At 42.7% G+C, this 22,427-nt stretch overlaps 1 protein-coding gene across 5 annotated transcripts in view; it reads left to right on the plus strand.

Annotated features, from left to right (window-relative positions):
- qtgal (queuosine-tRNA galactosyltransferase) overlaps positions 1-22,427 on the plus strand; it is a 304,657-nt gene that overhangs the window by 52,531 nt on the left and 229,699 nt on the right. For all 5 annotated transcript variants that reach the window (XR_013580576.1, XM_078570687.1, XM_078570689.1 and 2 more), the window contains one exon: positions 7,513-7,608. Coding sequence is in view for 4 of the 5 variants with exons in the window: in XM_078570687.1 (XP_078426813.1) it covers positions 7,513-7,608 (96 nt within the window). In the remaining variant the exon portion in view is untranslated. The remainder of the gene's footprint in view (positions 1-7,512; positions 7,609-22,427) is intronic.

Genomic DNA, 22,427 nt, shown 5'->3' on the forward strand with positions numbered 1-22,427 from the left:
AGCCCAATCTGGCATTTACAAAAGATTTTGAGCATTACTCTTTGGATTTATAACTTTAGAACCGTGTAAATGAATTACCTTGTAAATGATTGGCAAATGTCCAATTGCTATAGATGCATTTCAAAGAGAATGTTATAAAAAAAGATTGTTGTACACTTGTAGCAATGTTGCCTGTACGTGTAGTAGAAATTCTCCATAAATGGCTATTTTGCTGAAGGGGAGATGAAGTCCTGTTTTTGATTAAATTTTGTGTGCGTGTAATTATCAAAGAAGTGAGGTGTAAAACAGGCATTTGAAATGGAGATGAGTAGACTAGGATGAGGTCAGCAGATATGGTGTGAATTAAATTTGTATTTTTAGATAAGTGGAGTTGTGTTTGATTTTCAAAGGTACTTGGAAAATTTTCACAACTGGCACAATAAAGGTTATTACATTGGTTTTTTTTTCCAAAATGGCCATAATGAGAACATGAACATCGGAAAAGTAACTTCTAAAGACAAGTGGAAACAATGGGATTTACAAATAAAAAGGGATGAAATATATTAAAGAAGGATGGAAGGCTGTGTGTGGTGTGGCCGTGTGAGATTTTGAAAGATGATTGTCTGAAAGAACTTGGGGGTGAAACTCTCTAGCCACCTTGCAGAAATTTTCTGTTCCAGTAACCAAAGTTGTGTTTAAAAGCCTTTGGATGTCCATTTTCCAGTGGGTGCTATGATAATATTGCTGGGTGATTTTATAAATTTGGAATCTATTTGAACTGTTGCCTTAAAGGGGGTGTGTAGTTGGGAGTCTGGTTAAGTAGAAAATTTGAGAACTGTAACTGTAATCTTGTGTAAGTTTTTTTTTCTTTTGTTAATGAATGTTTTAATTTAATCTTTAAAAATCTCTAAAGGTGGTAGTGGACTCATTATTTTTGACTTCTATGCACAAGCCTTCTCATAATAAATACAAATTGAAAAATTGTTGTGATAGCGTGGCCAAGTTTCCCTTGTGGATTTGGTCAGTCTGGCAAGTGCCACATGCCATTATCATAACAAGAGCAGGAACAACTAACAACAGGCAAATTCATAGAGTAATTTTTACTCAATTCTTACTGGATTTCCTTATTGGACTTGTCAAAGTCTCCTGACAAGAAATTAAATAATTTTGTACAATTGCACCCAGACTGTAGAAAACAGTACTGGTGTCTAATCAAAAAAACCCCGATTTATTATCACATGGAGGGTGATCAAAACCCGTCAAAATGAAACTAAACATTTGTTTTAAGCATTTTATTTTTAAGAGTTTGGAAAGATCATCCTTTATAGCTAACAGTTATTCTAGAGCGATATGCTCTCCTAAAGAGCCAAATGCGAAATGGTGAAAATTGCTCAATTTACTACCAAGGTCACATTACTGAATTCAGCAAGTTAATATTATTAGAATATTGTAGGGTTTGTTTGATGGTTAAGAACTTAAAGCTGTACGGTTCCACTTTTATTTTATTTATTATTTTAGTGGTAAAGTAATATATTCACAAGGGAAGAAAAAACACATAATTTGATTTTGTTTATAAAAAAACAAAGGTTAAATGACTTCACTTGAAAATGGCTCAAGTGAGTGGGAACTGTTTTACAGCACTTGTCAAAACATGTGATCTTCACTGAACTCTCAGTCAGTTAGAATGCAAGTGCACTCCTGATGTTGAGTCTCATAAGATCATAAGAAATAGGAGCAGGAGTAGGTCATTCAGCCCATTGAGCCTATTCCACCATTCAAAATGATCACGACTAACCTGATTGTAGCCTTGACACCACTTTTTTGCCTGCCACCTCCCAACCCCCTCCCCCATGGCCCCGACTCCCTTGTAGATTAAAAATTTGTCTAACTCAGCCTTGAATATATTCAATGACCAAGCCTCTCTTAATGGTTTGTTAGTTACTGTAAGATACACTGGTGAAGAGCATTGTTTAATTAAGTACTTAGAGCACTTATAAAGAGAGACTGCTGGGACGCTGGTTTGGTAGGTAGGGGACAGACATATGTAATCCTGAATTCTGTAAATAAAAGCTATCATGAAAAGGATTCACGTTTAGTTTCATACTTCGCCAACTGACTTGGGATCCATTTGTCAGCCTCCACTGCTCTTTGTGAAAGAGAATTCAAATGACTAATGGTCCTCTGAGGGAAGAAACATGTCAATGATCCAGCAAGACACTTAACCTTTAAGACCTGCACTTTCAGGAACAAGAATAGGTCTTTCAGGCCTTTGAGCTTGTCCTGTCAGTTAGACAATGGCTGATCTGGAACTCAACCCTATTTACCTGCCTTTGACCTGCATCCTTGATCATTTACACCAACAAAAATCTATCAATGTCAGTTTTTGACCCAGCATCCACAGTCTTTTGGGCAGAGAGTTCCAGATTTCCACTAACCTCTGTGTGGAAAAAGTACTTCCAGATTTGACTCCTGAATGGCTGTGTTTCAGTTTTAAGATGAAACTCTAGTTCTGGATTCCTCCACCAGAGGAAATTGATTCACTTTATCTACCCTAACTCTTTCTGCTGTTATTAAGGAAAATTGTTCCAGTCAGAATATGAGGAATGACAATGCACTTATAAGTAGAATGAGGGAACAGCAGAACTATAGAAACATAGAAAATAGGAACAGGATTAGGTCATTCAGCCCTTTGAGCCTGCTTTACTATTCAATATGATCATGGCTGATCCTCTATCTCAACACCATACTTCTGTGCCCTCCCCATACCCCTTGACGTCTTTAGAGTCCAGAAATCAAACTGTTTCCTTCTTAAATACATTCAGTGACTTGGCCTCTACAGCCTTCTGTGGTAGAGAATTCCATAGGTTCACCACCCTCTGACTGAAGAAGTTTCTCCTCATCTCAGTCCTAAATGGTCTGCCCCATGGCCTGAGACTGTGACCCCACCTTGTTCGAAACCCCTGCCAGAGGAAAAGGCACTTCCAGTCTGCCCATCCCTGTCAGAATTTTATGTTTCAATGAGATCTCCCCTCATTATTCTAAACTCCAGTGAATAAAGCCTAGTCGGCCCAACCTCTCCTCATACGACAATCCTGCCATCCCAGGGATCGGACTGGTGAACCTTCACTGCACTCCCTCTATGGCGAGCATATCCTTTCTTATGTAAGGAGACCAAAATTGCACACAATACTCCAGGTGTGGTCATACCTAGGCCCTGTACAGCCGCAGTAAGACATCCTTGCTCCTGTACACAAGTCCCCCTGTAATGAAGGCCAACATACCATTTGCCACCTTAACTGCTTGCTGAACCTGCATGCTTGTTTTCAGTGATTGATGTACAAGGACACCCAGGTCCCTTTGTACATCAACATTTCCCAATCTATCGCCATTTAAATAATACTCTGCCATTCTGTTTTTCCTGCCAAAGTGGATAACTTCATACTTATCCATGTTGTACTGCATCTGCCATGTATTTGCCCACTCACTCAGCTTGTCTAAATTGCCTTGAAGCCTCTTAACACTCTCATCACCACTCACATTCCCTCCAAGTTTTGTGTCATCAGCAAACTTGGAAATATTATATTTGGTTCCCTCATCCAAATCATTGATATATATTGTGAACAGCTGGGGCCCAAGCACTGATCCCTGCAGTACCCCACTAGTCACCGCCTGCCAGTCCGAAAATGACCCATTTATTCCTACTATGTTTCCTGTCTGCTAACCAATTCTTAATCCATGACCCTTATCCCATGTGCTTTAAATTTGCACACTAACCTCTTATGTGGGACTTTATCAAAAGCTTTCTAAAAATCCAAATACACCACATCCACTGGTTCTCCCTTATCTATTCTGCTAGATACATCCTCAAAGAACTCCAGTAGGTTTGTAAACGTGATTTCCCTTTCATAAATCCATGTTGACTTTGTCTAATCCTGTTGATATTTTCTAAGTGCCCTGTTATCACACCATTTATAATAGACTCTAGCATTTTCCCTACTAATGATGTTAGGCTAATCGGTCTGTAATTCGCTGTTTACTCCCTCCTTTTTTAAATAGTGGGGTTACATTTGCCACCCTCCAATCTGCTGGGACTGTTCCAGAATCTACAGAATTTTGGAAGATGACAACCAATGCATCCACTATTTCCATGGTCACCTCCTTTAGTACCCGAGGGTGTAGATTATCCGGCCCTGGGGATTTATCAACTTTCAGTTCCATTCATTTCTCCAGCACACTTTTTTTTAGTAATACTAATTTCCATCAGTTCCTCTTCCTCGCTGGACCATTGGTTCCCTAGTATTTCTGGGAAGTTATTTGTGTCTTCCTTCCGTGCAACTATCAAATAAGAGGATGTATCAAGTGAGAGAGGAGATAGCAGAGAGGTTGAATGTGATATCACACGGCTCTTTTCGGACGAACCTGGGAGCAAAGGGATCAACACCAGCCCAGTCTCCTTCCAACCATGTTCCCTCCAAACTGCACTGGTGCATGATCACACAGCAATAGGCAATGTGCCATGCAGGCCACACGAGAGCAAAATTCCCTTTTTAAAATGTGTACATGTGCAGCCATGCATCAATCTTATAGGGACTGCTCAGTGCAACTTCACACTGCAACTAGAAGTTAGAGAGAGTGCTGCCCCTCTACCCCTTCCCTCAACATTATGGGCAGGAGAGGATTGGGGTGAAGTTAAATGTATACCTGTTACTATTTTTACAGTGACAGGATACGTGGGGTATCTGTGTCTCATCTAAGCGTGGAGAGCACTTTAAAGTATAATGATCAAACTCCCACCGGGAGCAAAACCGGGAGCCTGATTTAAACTTATGGCTGCAGGCCAGGTTTTAAAGAGCTCTGGCAGAGTCAGCAGCTGCCTGCAGGCGTGTAAGTGCTTTTTATAGCACTGCTTGTGAACCAGGAGGAGCAGGAGCTGATCCCTCGTGCAAACCTTCAGCTTGCCACAGTTTCTCCTCACTACCGCGATCTGCCAACCCTCCCCGCCATACAACTCCGCCTGGCCCTCCCTTCCACCCATTCCAGCTGCCATCATCTTTTGTAATTTTCTACCACTGGCTTTACCATATACTCCATTCAAAGGGAATGGAGTATAAAAATAGGGAAGTCTCACTAGAACTATACAAGGCACTAGTTAGACCACACCTAGAATACTGTGAACAGTTTTGGTCCCCTTATCTAAGGAAAGATATACTGGCATTGGAGGCAGTCCAGAGAAGGTTCACTAGGTTGATCCTGGGTAAGGAGGGATTTTCTTATGAGGAGAGGTTGACTAGATTGGGCCTGTACTCATTGGAGCTTAGAAGAATGAGAGGCAACCTTACTGAAACATATAATATTCTTAGGGGGCTTGACAGGGTAGCTGCTGAGAGGTTGTATCCCCTTGTGGGAGAGTCTAGGACCAGAGGGCATAATCTCAGAGTAAGAGGTCGCCCATTTAAGACAGAGATGAGGAGGAATTTCTTCTCAGAGGGTAGTGAATCTGTGGAATTCTTTACCGCAGAGGGCTGTAGAGGCTGGGTCATTAAGTATATTCAAGGCTGAGATTGACAGATTTTTGATCAGTCAGGGGAATCGAGGGTTATGGGGCAAAGGCAGGAAAGTGGAGTTGAGGATTATCAGATCAGCCATGGTCTCATTGAATGGCGGAGCAGACTCGATGGGCTGAATGGCCTACTTCTGCTCCTACATCTTATGGTCTTACCGTCTGGCAGCTGGTGTATTGACAGGTGCCCTGAGGAGGAACCTGTATATTATTGCAGGTCTGAGAGTCCTGAAAGAGTGTGGATGTGAAATACAAGAACCAAAAGGCTGCTGGCTCTGCTGCTTCTCTCCGCTGACCTAGAACAACAATAAACATACCTATCCACAGGTTGCTGGCATTCCCCTTTTCAGATCTTCCAATCTGATAGAATTTGCTGGAAATTCAATGCAAGGTCCGTTTGTAATGGCTGATTGGGTTTTTCGTGTTTCTGCCAGCTATTTCAACATCTTGCTCTGTTTTGTTCATGTTACATCTGGATGCTTTGGTCAGTATCTAGGCTGAAGCCGTCCAGCCACATCCAGGAGTGTCCATAGAATTAAGTATGAAGTGCAAAAAGAGCACAGCCATGTGGATCTGCATTCTTTTGTTCCCTTTGCTTTTTACTCCAAAAGTTGGTGTACCCAAGGCAATAAGTATAGAAAAATAGGCTTGCTGCTTTTCTGATAAACAGTAGGAATCAAGAAAGGTTGGTCCCAAGAAACAGAAATGAGAATCCAATGAAGAATGAGGTCAGCTTCAAGGGAAGCTCATTGTCTAAACCATCAAAAAGTATAACCTCCAGAAATAATGCTTTGCTCTTGTTTTAGTCAGACTCTTCATCCTTTTATGCCATGTATGTTGTTGCTCTTTATCAACAACTTGAAAGCAACTTAAAATGATTAAAGATTCCAAGGTACTTTGCAGGAGTGTTAGCAAACAAAATTTGAACCATTAGGACAGATGGTCAAAGGCTTATTCAAAGAGGAAGGGTTTAAGGAGAGAGAGGAGAGGCTTAGGACCCAAACAACTGAAAGCATAGCATAATTGTCAATAGTAGAGGGATTAAAATCAGGGATGCCCAGGAGATCAGAATTGGAGGAGCACAGGGGTGTTGGGTGGTTATAGGAGGTTGCAGAGAGGGGGAGGGACAAAGTAATGGTGAAATTTGAAAACAAGGATGAGAATTTTCAAATTGAGATGTTCCTGACGATGAGCCAATGCAGGTTAGCAGCTCTGGTGGTTGGTGTAATACGGCTTGGTGTAAGTCAGGACAAGGCAGCAGAGTTTTGGGATGATCTCAAGTTTATGGAGGGTGGAAGATTGGAGGTCAGGAATGCATTGGAATAGTCACATCGAGAGATAGCAGAGGCATGGGTGGGTGTTTCAACGACAGGTGAATTGAAGCGGGGCGGAGATGGGAGATGTTACTGAGGTAGAAGTAAGTGGTCTTGATGATTGAGTTCCTATGTGGTTGGGAGTGCAACTCGGGGTCAAATAGGCCCAAGTTGTGAACAGCCTGGTTCAGCCTCGGGTGGTGAGGGAATGCAGTTTGTGGTGAGGTTCACAGCCAATGGCTTTGGCTTTGCCAATATTTAGTTGGAGGAACTTTGTTCTCATCCAAGATTGAATGTTGGACCAGCAGTGTAACAAAAGTGTTCTAGCTTCTATTGCTGAAACAAGAGACATGTCAAAGTCTATGTTTATACTGTATAAATTGTTTATACTGTATGAATTGTAGTTTTCCCCTTATATTAGTATTCTTGCAAAGTGTCCTGATGAGTGCAAGACAAAAAGCTTAGACATGTCTCTTTTTCAGCAATACTCAAGTTCTGTACTACCAAACAGCTATTTGCTTTGGCTTCTGTTGGAGCTCTCTTCAATGGCAATTAAATTAAGGAGCAAAACCAGGTTCAGCTGCATGTATTTTCTTTACCTTATTTTATTTTTCTATAAGTTTACTTTGAATGAATATGTCCTTGTATTTTTGTAAATAGATAATTGGTTGCCAAGTTAAGAGAGAACCAGAGGGCTCTACTGAGCGTTACACACGTTGGATTAACAGCCTGACACAGGAGCAACTCGTTACACAGGTGGGAAAGACTTTCATTTTCTTACATTGATAAAGTATATTGCTATAGTTCCCTGTTCATATGCAAGATGTCTCTAAATGATCAGTACAAGACCATGTCAACTACAACCAGTGCAATATGCTTGTGAAAGCCAAGAAGTGGTTGAGGACATCTTTTTCAAGGTGCTGGTTTCCTAGGGCTGGCCGTCCTCTGAGGAGTAATCCAAGTAACTTGTTTAAACCACTTCCCCCTCATCACTCTCATAAATAATGCGCACCAAATTCCAGTTTGTGAAGGGGCATCCTCCTTTCTGACATGATGCCACCTTCTGGTGCTCAGGAAGCTTTAGTAGGTATCAATATTAATCAGAACATTTGAGGTGTTGAGCCCTTAGCCAAATGGTCTAATTCCATGTGTCAAACTACCAGATTGAGCTATTAGGACAGAGGTAAACCTGATGCAGCTTTTGATGATCCGAGATATCATTTGATTTGCTCCAGAAATTTGGTAAGATGATTACAGTAGAGTTGAAGGAAGAATCCAGTCAAACACAGACCAGTAACAATGAGTGTTGCACATCATCTTTTAATGAAGGGATGAAAGGTATTTCTGTTCTGTGCATGATGTCTTCTGTTCATCATTCTCTGAATTCATTTACATGTCTGCTTAGATTAACATGAATTGGGTAGTAGGCAAGTTAGTGGCAACACTGCCGCACTGGTGTGCTGCCACAGTGGATTTATTACCAGACTAGATTTTGATTGTCACTGGGCCAGGTGTTTGATCCCACATTGCAAGTTGGGTTCCCTCACTGAATTCAACCCTTATAATTCCACCAGAGTAGAGAGACATTAGACTGGGACCATGAGAGCCAGCTGCTCCACTGATCTGTAGATCTGTCCCCTGATTTTTTTTTTAAATTATTCCTTCATGGGATGTAAACGTCATTGACGAGGCCTGATGTAAGGTATTTCTGTTCTGTGCATCATGTCTTCTGTTCATCATTCTCTGAATTCTTTCACATGTCTGCTTTAGATTAACATGAACCAGGTACTGTGCAGGTTATAGGCAACACTGCCGCGCTGGTGTGCTGCCAAGGTGGATTTATTACCAAATAGTTGTTTTTGATGGTCACTGGGACAGGTGTGTTGTCCATCCCTAATGTCAGACCTACACTGAGACCCGTGACCATCCTGAATTCCATCGTGTGTGCAATTACATGCGTGTACTTAGTGCAACAACATGAAGTTGGAAATCACTGTTTAGAAATAAGGGGCTGCCCGTTTTAAGACAGAGATGAGGAGCAAATTTTTCTGAGGGTAGTGACTCTTTGGAACTCTCCTCCTCAAAAGGTGGTGGAAGCAGAGTCTTTGAATAATTTTAAGGCTGAGCTAGATAGATTCTTGATTAGCGAGGGAGTGACGGGCTATTGGGGTAGGTGGGAATGTGGGGTTGAGGTTATGATCAGAGCAGGCTTGAGGGACCGAGTGGCCTACTCCTCCTCATTCATATGTTCATATGTAAGGACTTTGGAGGTGAAGCACTCTATGGGGGTGGGAGGGGGAAGAGTGATCAAAGTAACTGCTGCAAAGTGTGCCCTGTTGTAACATGGGTGGGCACAGTAAGTGTTCATTGAGCTAAGATAATGAGGGGAGGAAATACTTACTGGCATGCAGACCTTGCCACAAGTTATTTGAGATAAGATGATCGTATTTATACCTGATCTTTTACATTGTGTCAACATCCACTGGGTGGTTGAGTTAGCACTAATTAGCAGCAGGCCCCATTCTCCCATACACTCTGTATAGCTAGCCTCTGTGGATAGTGCCCCTAGGAATAGCTCTGACCTGGGAAGATTCTGCAGTCAGGTTCCAGCAGGTGTGAAGCTTCCACCTTTCCATTGCTACTGACCCATAAACAGTTTACCTGAGTTTCCACAAACCAAGTATTGTGCATTAACTGACAGTTTACTTGTGACTGTTTATAGTCTAAATGCCCCTTAAAGTGAGGACCAGAAAGATTCTGACCTGAATGACCTATTTCTACGTTTGATGGTATTTCCAAGTAAATGTAGCATTTTACTAAGTTGAGTTGAGCTAAGGACTGAAATTGCGTGCCACTGTGATCTTTTTATTTGTAACGTGTACTTAACAGTAACCGGTTTCAAAAATCATATTAATATTGTCCCAGTACTATTTTGAGAGGAAATTAAAAATAAACACAGCAAGTTGATGCTGGAGGACGTGATCTATCTTAGTCTTTTGCTGAGTCTCTCGATATATAAACAGATGCATCTGGTGAAGATATTATCTGGCAGAGAAGCAGTTGCCTTGCGAGTATATTATTAAGAAGTGAAGAGTGTTCTCATGAGAGGAAGATGCTCCAATATATGCCTGAAGCCGCTCATCTTCTGCCAAAAAACAGATTATCTGAAACGAGGGAGGTGGTCATAGTTAGCTGTTGTGCAAGCAGATATGTTGTTCACAGCAGGGACATGATCTGCTTCAGTTACTGTTGACCAGGTCATCTTGGCAGGATGTTACATGTTCTTGGTGTGAAGGCAATTACATCTCGAGATTGATTCTGGAAGGAAAAGCTGTCAGGGTCAGTATTGTGTGTGTTTCCCTGGCAGAAGAGAATGCCTGACGATGCAGAACCAAACCATCTTGTTTTTGTTAAGTACTTTCAAAAGGGGAACACCGTACATTTTCTCCTTCAGGTTGGTTGTTGCAGGTGAGCTCTTGGCAAAGACTTGTCTGCTGCTCAGGTCCGAGTGAGGAGACTATCATTTTTTCAGCACAGTGAACTATGTTCCCTTTGAAAATCTAGTGCCTGGCACAAAATGGACCATTTGAAAGAATTGTCAAGTGATCCAGTTTGAGGTCTCAAATATAACACTGGCTTTTTAGATCATGATCAGAATATGTATCTAGGAGATCAATTAGATCATCAGTAAAAGTGGGAGTTGGTGTCATCCACGAGGATTCATTGAATGCATTCCAGCAATACTGTTTATTCTCTGCGCTATACTTAGTAATCACAAGAAGCTACGCGTGCTTATTACAAACAGCCTCCGATACACTATCAGCAAAAAGAACAAATTGTGCCTAACTTGGAAATTCTCCTGGCAGATCCAATTTTTCTTTCCTATGCCTTGAAATGAGTTTCCTGACTACTTGATAGGGTAAATCTTACGATTTTGCACACCTAGAACAGAACTGCGTGACACGTGAATGCATAATCAGAATCTGGGCACATTGACCTTTGCACATGAATTGTCCAGATGTGCTCCTAGAATCATAGAATGATTGCAGCACAGGAGGAGACCATACAGCCCATTGTGTCTGCAGCGGCTCTCTGAGGGAGCACTTCACCAGTGCCACATCACTGCCTTTTCCTCGTGGCCCTGCAAATTTTTCCTTTTCAGAAAATGATTCAATTCTCTTTTGAGTGCCTCGATTGAACCTGCCTCCACCACATCCTCTGAGGGGTGCATTCCAGATCCTAACCACTCGCTGCATTAAAAAAAAAGAGTTTTTCCTCATGTCACCATTGTTTCTTCTGCGAATTATTTTAAACCTGTTCCCTCCGGTTCTTGATTCTTCCATTAATGGGAACAGTTTCTCCCGATCTACTTTGCCCCGACCCCTCATGACCTTTGAACATCTCCATCAAATCTCCTCTCAACCTTCTCTTCCCCCAAGGGCAACAGTCCCAACTTCTCCACCCTATCTACCTAAAGTAAACATCACGTCACATGAAGCTCTCCGCTGGAGGCACTAAGTCATAATATGTACCTGTGTACCTGCTGTCAAGCTCCACATTCCCTAAATACTGCTTGTTTTCTCTCCTGTTTTAAATATTGATGAACTCCAGCATTATAGGCCCTCACTGAGGTTTAACAGCTAGGACCTGTCAGGAGCATTCTCGCAGGCTTGTCACCAGGCCTAATTAAGGTGAAACGTTTGGGACAGGCACAAAAAAAGTACCTTGTACTCCATGGATATCAAAAAGAAAAAGGTTTTCTTTTCCAAACAAATAAACTGCAAACATTTCATTATTCCTCAATGCAGAGCTAAAGGCCAAAGTCAGTCCCAGTCCAACATCACAGTTGGCTTGTGACCACAAGTCTTATAATGTGAGTAACGTTTAAAGCAGAAATGATTTGGCAATTTTGCTGCTGATTTGAGCTTTGCATAAACAGCTACTAGAGTTCTGGTAATCTTAAACAATGCTACGATTGTCTCAAATGTTGTAATATTTTTAATATATAAATACTTTCCTTGGGTTTGCATATTACATTATGAAACACAAAAGAATAAGTTGGTTTAATTTGAAGCAATGCTTCAAATATAAAGAAAGACTTGCATTTATATATCACTTTTCACGACCACCGGATGTCTCAAAGTGCTTTACAGCTAATGAAATACTTTTGAAGTGTAGTCACTGTTGTGATGTAGAAAATGCAGCAGCTATTTTGTGCACAGCAAGCTCCCACAAACAGCCATGTGATAATGACCAAATAACCAGTTTTTGTGATGTCGATTGAAGGATAAATATTGGGATGGACCTGGGGAGAACTCCCTTGCTGCTGTTCGAAATAATACAATGGGATCTCTTACTTTCACCCAGGCAGGCAGATGGGACTTTGGTTTAATGCCTCATCCAACAGACAGCACCTCCTGTAGTACAGTGTACCCTCAGCACTGCACTGGAGTTTGAGCCTTGATTTTTGTGCTCAAGCCCTTGAATGGGACTTGGACCTGGAACCTTGTGACTCAGGCAAGAGGGCTACCAACTGAGCCACAACTGACACTAAATGTTGTTGTTTTAAATGGGTCGGATTTTGCTGCCAAAATAACGGTGAGGATATGGTTAAATTTACGTGCAAATGATATACAACTATAGACAACGGGCCAATATGCAGTTCAATTCGAGTATCCAAAAGTTGCTGTCCAAGTTGCACTCTTCCACCATTAACTTTGTGAAAATGGCATGTCTGCTTGCTTCATCTTTGAAATGCTTTAAATGGTGTGACGCTCCTTTGCTCGCGTAGTAGATACAAAGTAAACTCACCACAGAAAGTTAAGCCTTGTCTTTTGTAGTCTTAGTACCCTTTTAACTGTGGTAAGTGTCAATTAATACCAGACAACACCTCTGGCACTGGAAATGAACTATTACAAATATAAACTCGCACTCCTTCAGCATTTAATTGTTGTAGATTTCAAAAATAGAACATTTGAATTTTTCTTTAAAGTTATCTTTTTCTTTTCTCTCTCCTCATCTAAATGTTCTTTCCTTCGCTTTATTTCTCTTTCTGTACCTGATTTGACATTGAACTCACCAGCTCTCATTTACATTTCCTTCTTGGCTATGGCGCTGTTAATGTCATAATTGTTCAAGGAGATAATTGATTAAGGAGATACACAGTTGCTTGTCTTGTTTACTCTGGTCCCTGATGTCCTGTTTCCCTCCATGCAAGCAGATAATGTTGTGCTTTCAGCAAATCAATAGGTGAAACTGATTTCGGCTGAAGAATGCGGGGGCAAGTCTAACAACTAAAGGCAGATGCCATTAAATGCCCTGACAGTGCAAAATATAGTTCAATTACATTTTTTTCTCCCTTCTCTCTCTCTCCCTCCTTTCTGTCCACAAAGTTTTGTGTCCTTGTAGGGTATTGTTCACTGGGACAATTTCCCTCTGGTATCTTGATAAGTGGTCATGATTCATGTGTAATTCTTAAATGGTGAATATCAGAGGTTATTGAACTTGGACCGCTGCAACATTACACATCTACATTTCCAGCAGAGGTTGCTGGATTGCGAACAGGAACTCTGCCAAATTCACCCACCTTCCTTCCAACCCAGAAACACTGGTGCAAGTTGTACCTGACAATGGAACTTTAATAGTGTAAAATGCATTTTATATATGAGGTTAAACTTTGTGCCCTGACGTTTTATAGCCACAGCACTCAGTCAGCAGCATTAAGGCTCCGTATCATTGTGACCAGCAATGGGACCTTTAGATAGTTTCTTTCACAGTTTTCTTTGGCTGGCAGAGTTTTAGATGACCTGTTTTTCACTGGGTTTTCCCTTCTGCCTGTCTTAATTCAGATCAGGAAATGTGTTGCTACAATCACATCGCTAAATGCAAAACTTTTTCTCATTTTTCAAATTTTCATAATGTCATGACACAATTGCATAACAACACTGCTCCTGAGCATGTGTACTTACTAAAATATTACCACCAGTCCCATGTGGGGAATGCTGGGTGCCACAGAACGTGCAGTTAATAGGAAGAAGTGTTGCAGGTTACCCAACAAATGCAGGAGAGCACCTCAATGAGCTCACTTTTTCACGAAATTAAGGCTACGATGCAATATATTTCTCCTCGGTGTTCACTGACTTACTTTTTTTAGTTGCATGAGTCTATTTGCAGCCTCATTGCAATTTGGCACGCAGTCACTATGGGCTAGATTTTTTGCCTTCATTGTCTGGGTGATAATCTGCCAATGCCTGTTAGAATCTGGCAGATTGACCCACAGACAGTGAATATAAAAACTTCTCCCAATCTGTCTTAAGTGAGCTGTGCACTGTACTGACAGTTCAATAGATAGCAAGAATATAACTTCAAAAACTTTCTCATGATGCTGTGTCACTTTTAACAGAAATATTATTACATGTGAAAACTTTCCATGACGGTGCGTACAAAGATTCGTAGGTTATGGCAATATTTGCAGATAATAAGACTCTAGATTGTTTACTAGGGAGCATATGTTTCTGTTACAATCCAGTCATGTGAAACATGTTGGAAAATCTCAAACTTTACTGCTTGGAGACTCCATGAATGCATGAATCACCAGCTGTTGTACTGAGCTATAGAGACGTAGGACAATTGTAGGATTCTGTTGAATTAGTTGGATTTCAGCTGTAACAGCTTTGGAGCAAGCCAGCTTTGGCTCAGTATTGCTGGGCTAATGAAGGCAAAAATCACCCAGAGTTCTCGTTCCTGATTGCAATCCACTGACACTCGCAAGTGTGCATTTGGGATAATTGGGCAGGGTCTGGTGTACATCAGATGCGATAGTCGTGGCTCAATAATCCACTGCTGGTCAAGTCCTGATTTTAATCTACCATAGTTCATGGCGTATAAGTCATTCTGGTGTATATGTCGATCCAGTGTATAAGGGGACCTCTATTTTTTGGCAACAAAAATGATGTTTTTGCGTTTACTCAGCACACAAATCACAACGCCCCCCACCCAGCCAAAACCACTCTTTTCAGTCACAATATACTATAATCTCATTAATAGTCAGCCTCAATTTTTCACCCCACAAATGGGCATCTTAATTGGGTGGCATTCCACAGGGACCGTTCCCTCCAGGACACCCTGGTTCACTCCTCCATCACCCCCTACACCTCAACCCCCTCCCACAGCACCTTCCCATGCCACCGCAGAAGGTGCAACACCTGCCCCTTTACTTCCCCCCCTCCTCACCATCCAAGGGCCCAAACACTCCTTTCATGTAAAGCAGCATTTCATTTGCACTTCCCTCAATTTAGTCTACTGCATTCGCTGCTCCCAATGCGGTTTCCTCTACATTGGAGAGACCAAACGCAGACTGGGTAACCGCTTTGCAGAACACCTTCGGTCTGTCCGCAAGCATGACCCAGACCTCCCTGTCGCTTGCCATTTCAACACTCCACCCTGCTCTCATGCCCATATGTCTGTCCTTGGCCTGCTGCATTGTTCCAGTGAAGCTCAACACAAACTGGAGGAACAGCACCTCATCTTCCGACTAGGCACTTTACAGCCTTCCAGACTGAATATTGAGTTCAACAATTTTAGATCATGAACTCTCTCCTCCATCCCCACCCCCTTTCCGATCCCCCACTTTTCCAATAATTTATATAGATTTTTCTTTTCCCCCCTATTTCCATTATTTTTAAATGTATTTCCATCCATTGTTTTATCTCTACCTTTTAGCCTATTTCGATCCCTTCCATCAATCCCACCCCCACTAGGGCTATCTGTACCTTGCTCGTCCTGCTTGCTACCCTTAATGTCACTTATTAGCACATTTCTTAGCTAATATCACCACTGTCAACACCTCTTTGCCCTTTTGTCTGTGACATCTTTTGGTTATCTCCACCTATCACTGGCCCTCTATCCAGCTCTACTTGTCCCATCCCCCCTTAAACCAGCTTATATTTCACCTCTTTTCTATTTTTCCTTAGTTCTGTTGAAGAGTCATTCGGACTCGAAACGTTAACTGTGTTCCTCTCCGCAGACACTGTCAGACCTGCTGAGTTTTTCCAGGTGTTTTTATTTTTGTTTTGGATTTCCAGCATCCGCAGTTTTTTGCTTTTATCTTAATTGGGTTGCAAGGGATGAAGCAGGCGATATGGGTGGTGTTGCGAAGATGCGCTCGGGTTTATGACATGCTCCACACAGGGCAGGCCCTGCGTAGCAAACGACAAAAATGGCAATTACCCACCCTGGCAGTTCACTTTTATACTTGATGTATAACTTGACCCCCCGTCTTTGGAAGGATTTTTTTTTTAAGGCTTCAAAGTTCAACTTAAATGCCGACATCTACAGTAACCCACCCAGCAGTGGAAAGTAAAATCAGGTAAAATGTAAAATGGTGGATGACCCAAACCCAGCAAGGCGGGGCGCGTAGGTTACAATCGGGGCTATGTCTGAACTTGAACCCGAGGTATCTGCACACTACTGGTGCCCTTTAAAGACAAGAAGATTGGGGACGTGAAATCTCCAACGTTCACCTTTCAGATCAGTGATGTAGCGAATACTCATGTTCAGTCAGGCCGGATCCAAACTACTGACTTTGCAGAGTCAGTCATGGAGGGAGGAACTTGAATCAGCCCCAGGATTTTGTTAAAAGCTCAAAGGAATAGGTACAAAATACCAACTCAACTCTGAATTCAAACTGGCTGCAGCACGAGGAACTCAGTGGAACCTTTGTAGACTTATGGACAATCTGTAAAACAGTTCTGTTGAAGGGTCATGAGGACTCGAAACGTCAGCTGTGCTCTTCTCCGCCGATGCTGCCAGACCTGCTGAGTTTTTCTAGGTATTTCTGTTTCTGTTTTTGTTTTGTAAAACAGGCAAGCTTGGATCAGCTGCCCATTCTCTAGATATTTTGATTTCAATTGAAGTGACCCTGAATGAAGGACAATAATATTTGTGCCATGTTCAGCCCATTGAACAGCCCAACATGAGGTGGAATTGACTGACATTAGGGATAGGATTTTCTGTCCCCAGCACCAGTGGGCATTGTCATAGGTGGGACAGTAAACTTTGGAGAGCTGTTAAGTCAATGGCTCTCCAAATTTTCCCGTCCTGCCCGGGATGCTGCCTGCTGGTGTCGGGGCCGGAATATTCCGGCTTCGATTTCCTCCCTTCCTTGTAGATTTCACCTTATAAGAAAGATGAGTAGATCAGCATACCAGCTGATAGACCAAATTTCTCATCCTCCTCCAATGTGATCTCACTTTGCGATCATTTTTAAAAAAGAACGCGTTTTTGTAAGGGGTCAAGTTATGAATGGAATATTTTATACAGAATAAATTGCCTCAGAGAGCCATTTTGTAGTTATCATTGGTTAAGCAACAGAAAATATTGGCTTTCCCGTGTTAAGACTGCAGCCAATTTAAATGTTATCCTCATTTGGCATTTTCGACTTAATTTTTGATAAGATCAAAATGAGTACAATAAGTTGCTGTGTTCATTGCCAAAATTCATGTGACCCTCTCCAAATTTGGACAGTACTGGCTCTGAATTTTGAGGAAATTGTTCATTTTCCATTGCTTTATCTCTCCCCTTGTACGCACCAGAATTCTCTCATGAAATGACTGGTGTCAAGAGTCTTAACCTTTGCTGTCTAGAGCGTTAGACAGGATTCCAGGTACCATGAACTCCTGTTCGGGGAAACTTTGGGTATTCCCCCACCACCTTTCCCTTCCAAGCCTCCTCTATTCTGTTGTACTTTGTGGCTCATCTTTGCTCTGATACATGACAAATGGAGCCCAGGGAAGAAGATTGTTTTCCTGGCAAAGGTATTCTATCAAATAGGTTCCTAAACCTATATATTTGGGGACTTTGTTAAGCCAGTGGAGGTCAAGAACACACGAGAGGAGCAGGTATAGACCATACAGCCTGCTCCACCATTCAATGTGATCATGGTTGATCCTGGGCTTCAAATCCACTTTCCTGACCGCTCTGCATATCCCATGATTCCCTGAGAAGTGAAAAATCCGCCTGTCCCAGTCTTAAACATATTCAATGATAGAGCATCCACAACCCTCTGGGATAGAGAATTCCAAATATTCTTAGCTCTTTGAGTGAATAAATCTTTTCTCATCTCAGTCCTAAATGATAAGCTCCTTTATCCTGAGACTGTGACAACCCAGCACCATGTTCTTGATTCCCCAACCATTGGAAATAATCTCTCTACCCTATTGAGCCCCTTCAGAATCTTCTATGTTTCAATTAAATTGCCTCCCGTTCTTATGAACTCCAGAAAATATAGGACCAGTTTACTCAGCTGCTTATCACCGAACAACTCCATCATCCCTGGTACCAATTTAATGCACCTTTGATGTACCCCCTCCAATGTAAGTATATCCCCCCCCGCCTTAAATATGGAGACCAAAATTGCGCACAGTATTCCAGGTGCAGTCTCACCAAAGCCACAAAGCCACACAAGTGTAGCAACACTACTTTATTCCTGAACTCCAATCTAATCAAAGTAGGCCTGAAAATTCACTCCGTTGGGGAACTGACTGACTTAGATGAACGTACACACTGTGAACCAGGAGATAGCCAAAACATGATCCATTTAAACAGGGGTAACATGAACTATACAAAACTGTAGTGGAGTGTGTCATTTCTGAGCCAAATACAAAGCGTGCTGAAATGTTAGCCAAGGCTACAGCAGATCTCCCGTGTAACACTTTTTGATGTACTACATTCTGCAATGAACAAGGATGCTTTGTCGCTTCCTTACTGATGGAGCACCCACATTGGATACCCTCTTCAAGACAGAGGTTCCCCTTTATAAGAGTCTGCCCCCTAAATTGATTTAACACTTTCTGGAGTCATCAAAGGCCAAAAGTGCCGTCGCAGAGAAGACTGAAGTACAGCATTTATAAATAAGTTTTCTGGCAATGATGAAGGAAATTGGAGATAATTTATATTCCATTTATATAGAAGAACTGCTGTAATGTGTTGGGAGTTGCATCTCTGTGGACTCATTTACACCGCAGGACAGTGAGACACAACTGTTGTTTCAAAGTAATGATTCTGACTTTCGTCTTCCTCAGTCATTGATTCCCTCTCAAGGTCAGGGGAAATCTGTACAGAATTTCAAAGTGGAAACCAAATTAGGAGGCTAGACACTCAAGAGAACATAGCAACCATTGTAACTGTTCAGTGTATGAATAAAAATTTAGGATGCTACTCCAGTGCAGTGCAGGTGGGAATGCTGCACTGTCAGAGGTGCCATGTTTGGATGAGGTGTTAAGCCAAGGTAAAAACAGAATTACCTGGAAAAACTCAGCAGGTCTGGCAGCATCGGTGGAGAAGAAATCAGTTAACGTTTCGAGCATTCATGACCCTTCGGCAGAACTGAGTATAGTTAGGAGAAAGGTGAAATATAAGCTGGTCTAAGGTGGGGGGGGCGGGGGGAGAGAGAAGTTGAGGGTGTGGTGATTGTGGGGATAAGCAAGCAGTGATAGGAGCAGATAATCAAAAGATGTCACAGACAAAAGGATCAAAGAGGTGTTGAAGGTGGTGATATTGTCTAAGAAAAGTGCTAATTAAGAATGGAAGGCAGGACACTCAAGGTACAGCTCTGGTGGGGGTGGGGTGGAAAGACTAACAAAGTTTTAGTTTTAGATTTAAAAATAATGGAAATAGGTGGGAAAAGAAGAATCTATATAAATTATTGAAACAAAAAGGGGAGGGGGGAGAAACGGGGTGGGGATGGGGGGAGGGGGAGTTTAAGATCTAAAGTTGTTGAATTCAATATTCAGTCCGGAAGGCTGTAAAGTGCCTAGTCGGAAGATGAGGTGCTGTTCCTCCAGTTTGCGTTGGGCTTCACTGGAACAATGCAGCAAGCCAACAGTCCACCCTGTTCTCTTGCCCAGAACACCTGCGGTCTGTCCGCAAGAAAGACCCAAACCTCCCTGTCGCTTGCCATTTTAACACTCCACCCTGTTCTCTTGCCCACATGTCTGTCTGTTCCCCTGTTAAGCCAAGGTACCATTTGCCCTCACAGATGGATGTAAAAGATCCTATGGCAATATTTTGAAGAGTAGCTGGTGATTTGGTCAATGTTTATCCCTCAGCCAACACCTAAAGATGAATATCTAGCCGTTATCACATTGTCTGTGCGACCTTGTGCATTAATTGGCTGCTGTTTCCCACATTACCATAGTAACTACACTTCAGAAGGGTTTCATTGGTTGTAAAGCACTTCGAAACACCCTGAGATCCTGAAAGGCACTTACGTTTACTGTTAATTTGTTGCCTGGATGAACCTTGGTTACTCGTTACCTGAAGGATTCTGGCTCCTCTGGCAAGAGTAAAGCCTTTTCACCGATCATTGCTCCAGTTTGGGCTGCAATTCGTGACAAAACCTAAATGTAAAATTGCCATTGTTTGTAGTGGAGAATTAGTCTCCCGTTTGAGAGCACAAAAGTTGCCTTTGGTATCTGGTATAACAAAATCTTTTCAGAGCCTCTACAAGTTGTATAATCGCTTCACAAGAAACATGGAAATTATTGAAAATCTAATTTAGAAATAACTATGAAAGAACGCAACATAAAGTAGAAATGCTGCAGAATGGACAGCAGTCATTGACTGCAGCTCCGTAGTAACCACGGGGCTGGATTTTACACTCCCCTGCTGGCGGGTTTGAAGGTGGAGTGTGGGGGTGGGTGGGGGCACATGAATTCCAGTGGATGGCCTTCCCGCTGCCCTGACCTATCTGAAATTTTACGGGGGGAGTGGGGGGGTCTGGGGGAGGCATCGGGCAGCTGCTCACCATACGGCCTATTGATGCCTTTAATTAATGGCCACTTCAGGGCCTCGTTGTGCTTCCGCTGGTCTTTTACCAGCAGAAAGGGGAAGTCCACCAGCTTTAGCTACATGGGCTGGTGTCAGGCAATGGTGGGGGGGGTAACATACAATCATGGAGCAGGAGTAGGCCATTCGGCCCCTCGAGCTTGCTCTGCCATTCAATAAGATCATGGCTGATTGATAGTAACCTCAGCTGTGCATCCTGCCTACCCCTATAACGTATCACCCCCTTGCTTACCAGGAATTTTGGGCCAATCGGAGGCATCCACCACTGGGTCACCCTCCTTCCCTTAACCACGCCCCAGCCATGGCCTCTTGACCTCAGTCCCCACTCCGTCACCAAGACGGCTTGGTAAGCCCTTGTGAGGACCCAGAGCCTGGACCTACCTGGGCTCCTGGTTGTGGCGAGACTGCCTGTAGTCCCAGTAGTTGCCAGCACTCCCACTGGCGCTGGTGGGACTACAGAGCTGCCAGCCAATCGGATTGGCCAGCAGCTACCTGAAGTAGGACTTCCTCCCAAGGAAAAGGCAGAACTCTCACACTAAAGCAATGAGGCAGTTCCCAGTGTTAAATTGCGGGCAGTAGTTGGGATTGTGGGTCGTTCCTCTGTCCCGCTCCCTCCGACCCCGACTTTTTAACCGGAGGTTGGGGATTACAGTGGCCCATAAAATCCAACCCATGGTTTTGAGCACACCCCCAATGCGAAGTCTTCCTCTGTAGATGCTTGTCTGTCTCAGGTTTTTTGTTTGCTGTACAATTGGAACTAACCTGAGACAACCTTTTCTTGCACTGACTGTAACCAATTCCGCTCTTACAACAGCAACAAAAGACCACATTGCACATTACGTTTGTCAATGTAAACTTCCTGCTTGATGAAATATAAGGGCTTTCAGAGCTGTGCCCACTATTGACAGTATGAACTCTCTTCTATGCAAGTGGACTTTTTTTCAAATTCCCTGTCTTGCACAATAGTTTTTTTATTCTTATTAGAATCAGTTTAGTATGATCTCTTCCAATTGGGATTAAAAAAATGAACTGATTCAGGACTCTGGCTGCCTTAGTAGAAAAGGGGTAAAAATTACACAATCAGCCTTTCCTGTTTATGGTTTCATTTCAACTTGTTCTATCTGAAATTGGGGGAATAAAATCACCATTGTTTCCCAAATTGAATGGTAAAAGGAAGGGCTATTCTAACCATTCATAGTCAGAGAGTAAGTACAAAGAATTGAGTGCTAAAGTGAATTTTATAGGATGTTTGGGAAAGTAGACACTTGGTCTAAGCTCTGATAACGCGGGGGGGTCAGTGACAGTACACATCCAGCATAATTTCAGGGTATAAAAATAATTGTGGGGTGGGACTAACCCGGGTCCCGTCCCCACAGCCATTGGCGATGTGTACACTGGCGCTATCTTCTAGGAGGTGGCGTTCTAATTGGCTGCCTTCAATTCTGCTGTCCAATTAAGCAGAGTGGGCGGGTTCCTGAGGCTGCGTGTCCAATCAGAGGGTCTGCAGCCTGGGAAGGACAGCGGTCCCGCAGGGCTCTGTCTTGAGGAGCCCTGTGAAGAGGTTTGAATTTTTGGAAAAAAAAATAACCAGTGCCCACAGCTGTCAGGCATGGAGGGGAAATTTGATCAATACTGCTCTGGTTGTGGGGGTGGGTGAGGATAAGAACAGGATGTCTTGTCACTGACCCCCCCCCCCCTACCCCAGCAGCCCCATCAGCCCACAGTTGGAT

Source organism: Cetorhinus maximus, chromosome 24 (assembly GCF_964194155.1).
Source record: "Cetorhinus maximus chromosome 24, sCetMax3.hap1.1, whole genome shotgun sequence".
NCBI lineage: Eukaryota > Metazoa > Chordata > Chondrichthyes > Lamniformes > Cetorhinidae > Cetorhinus > Cetorhinus maximus.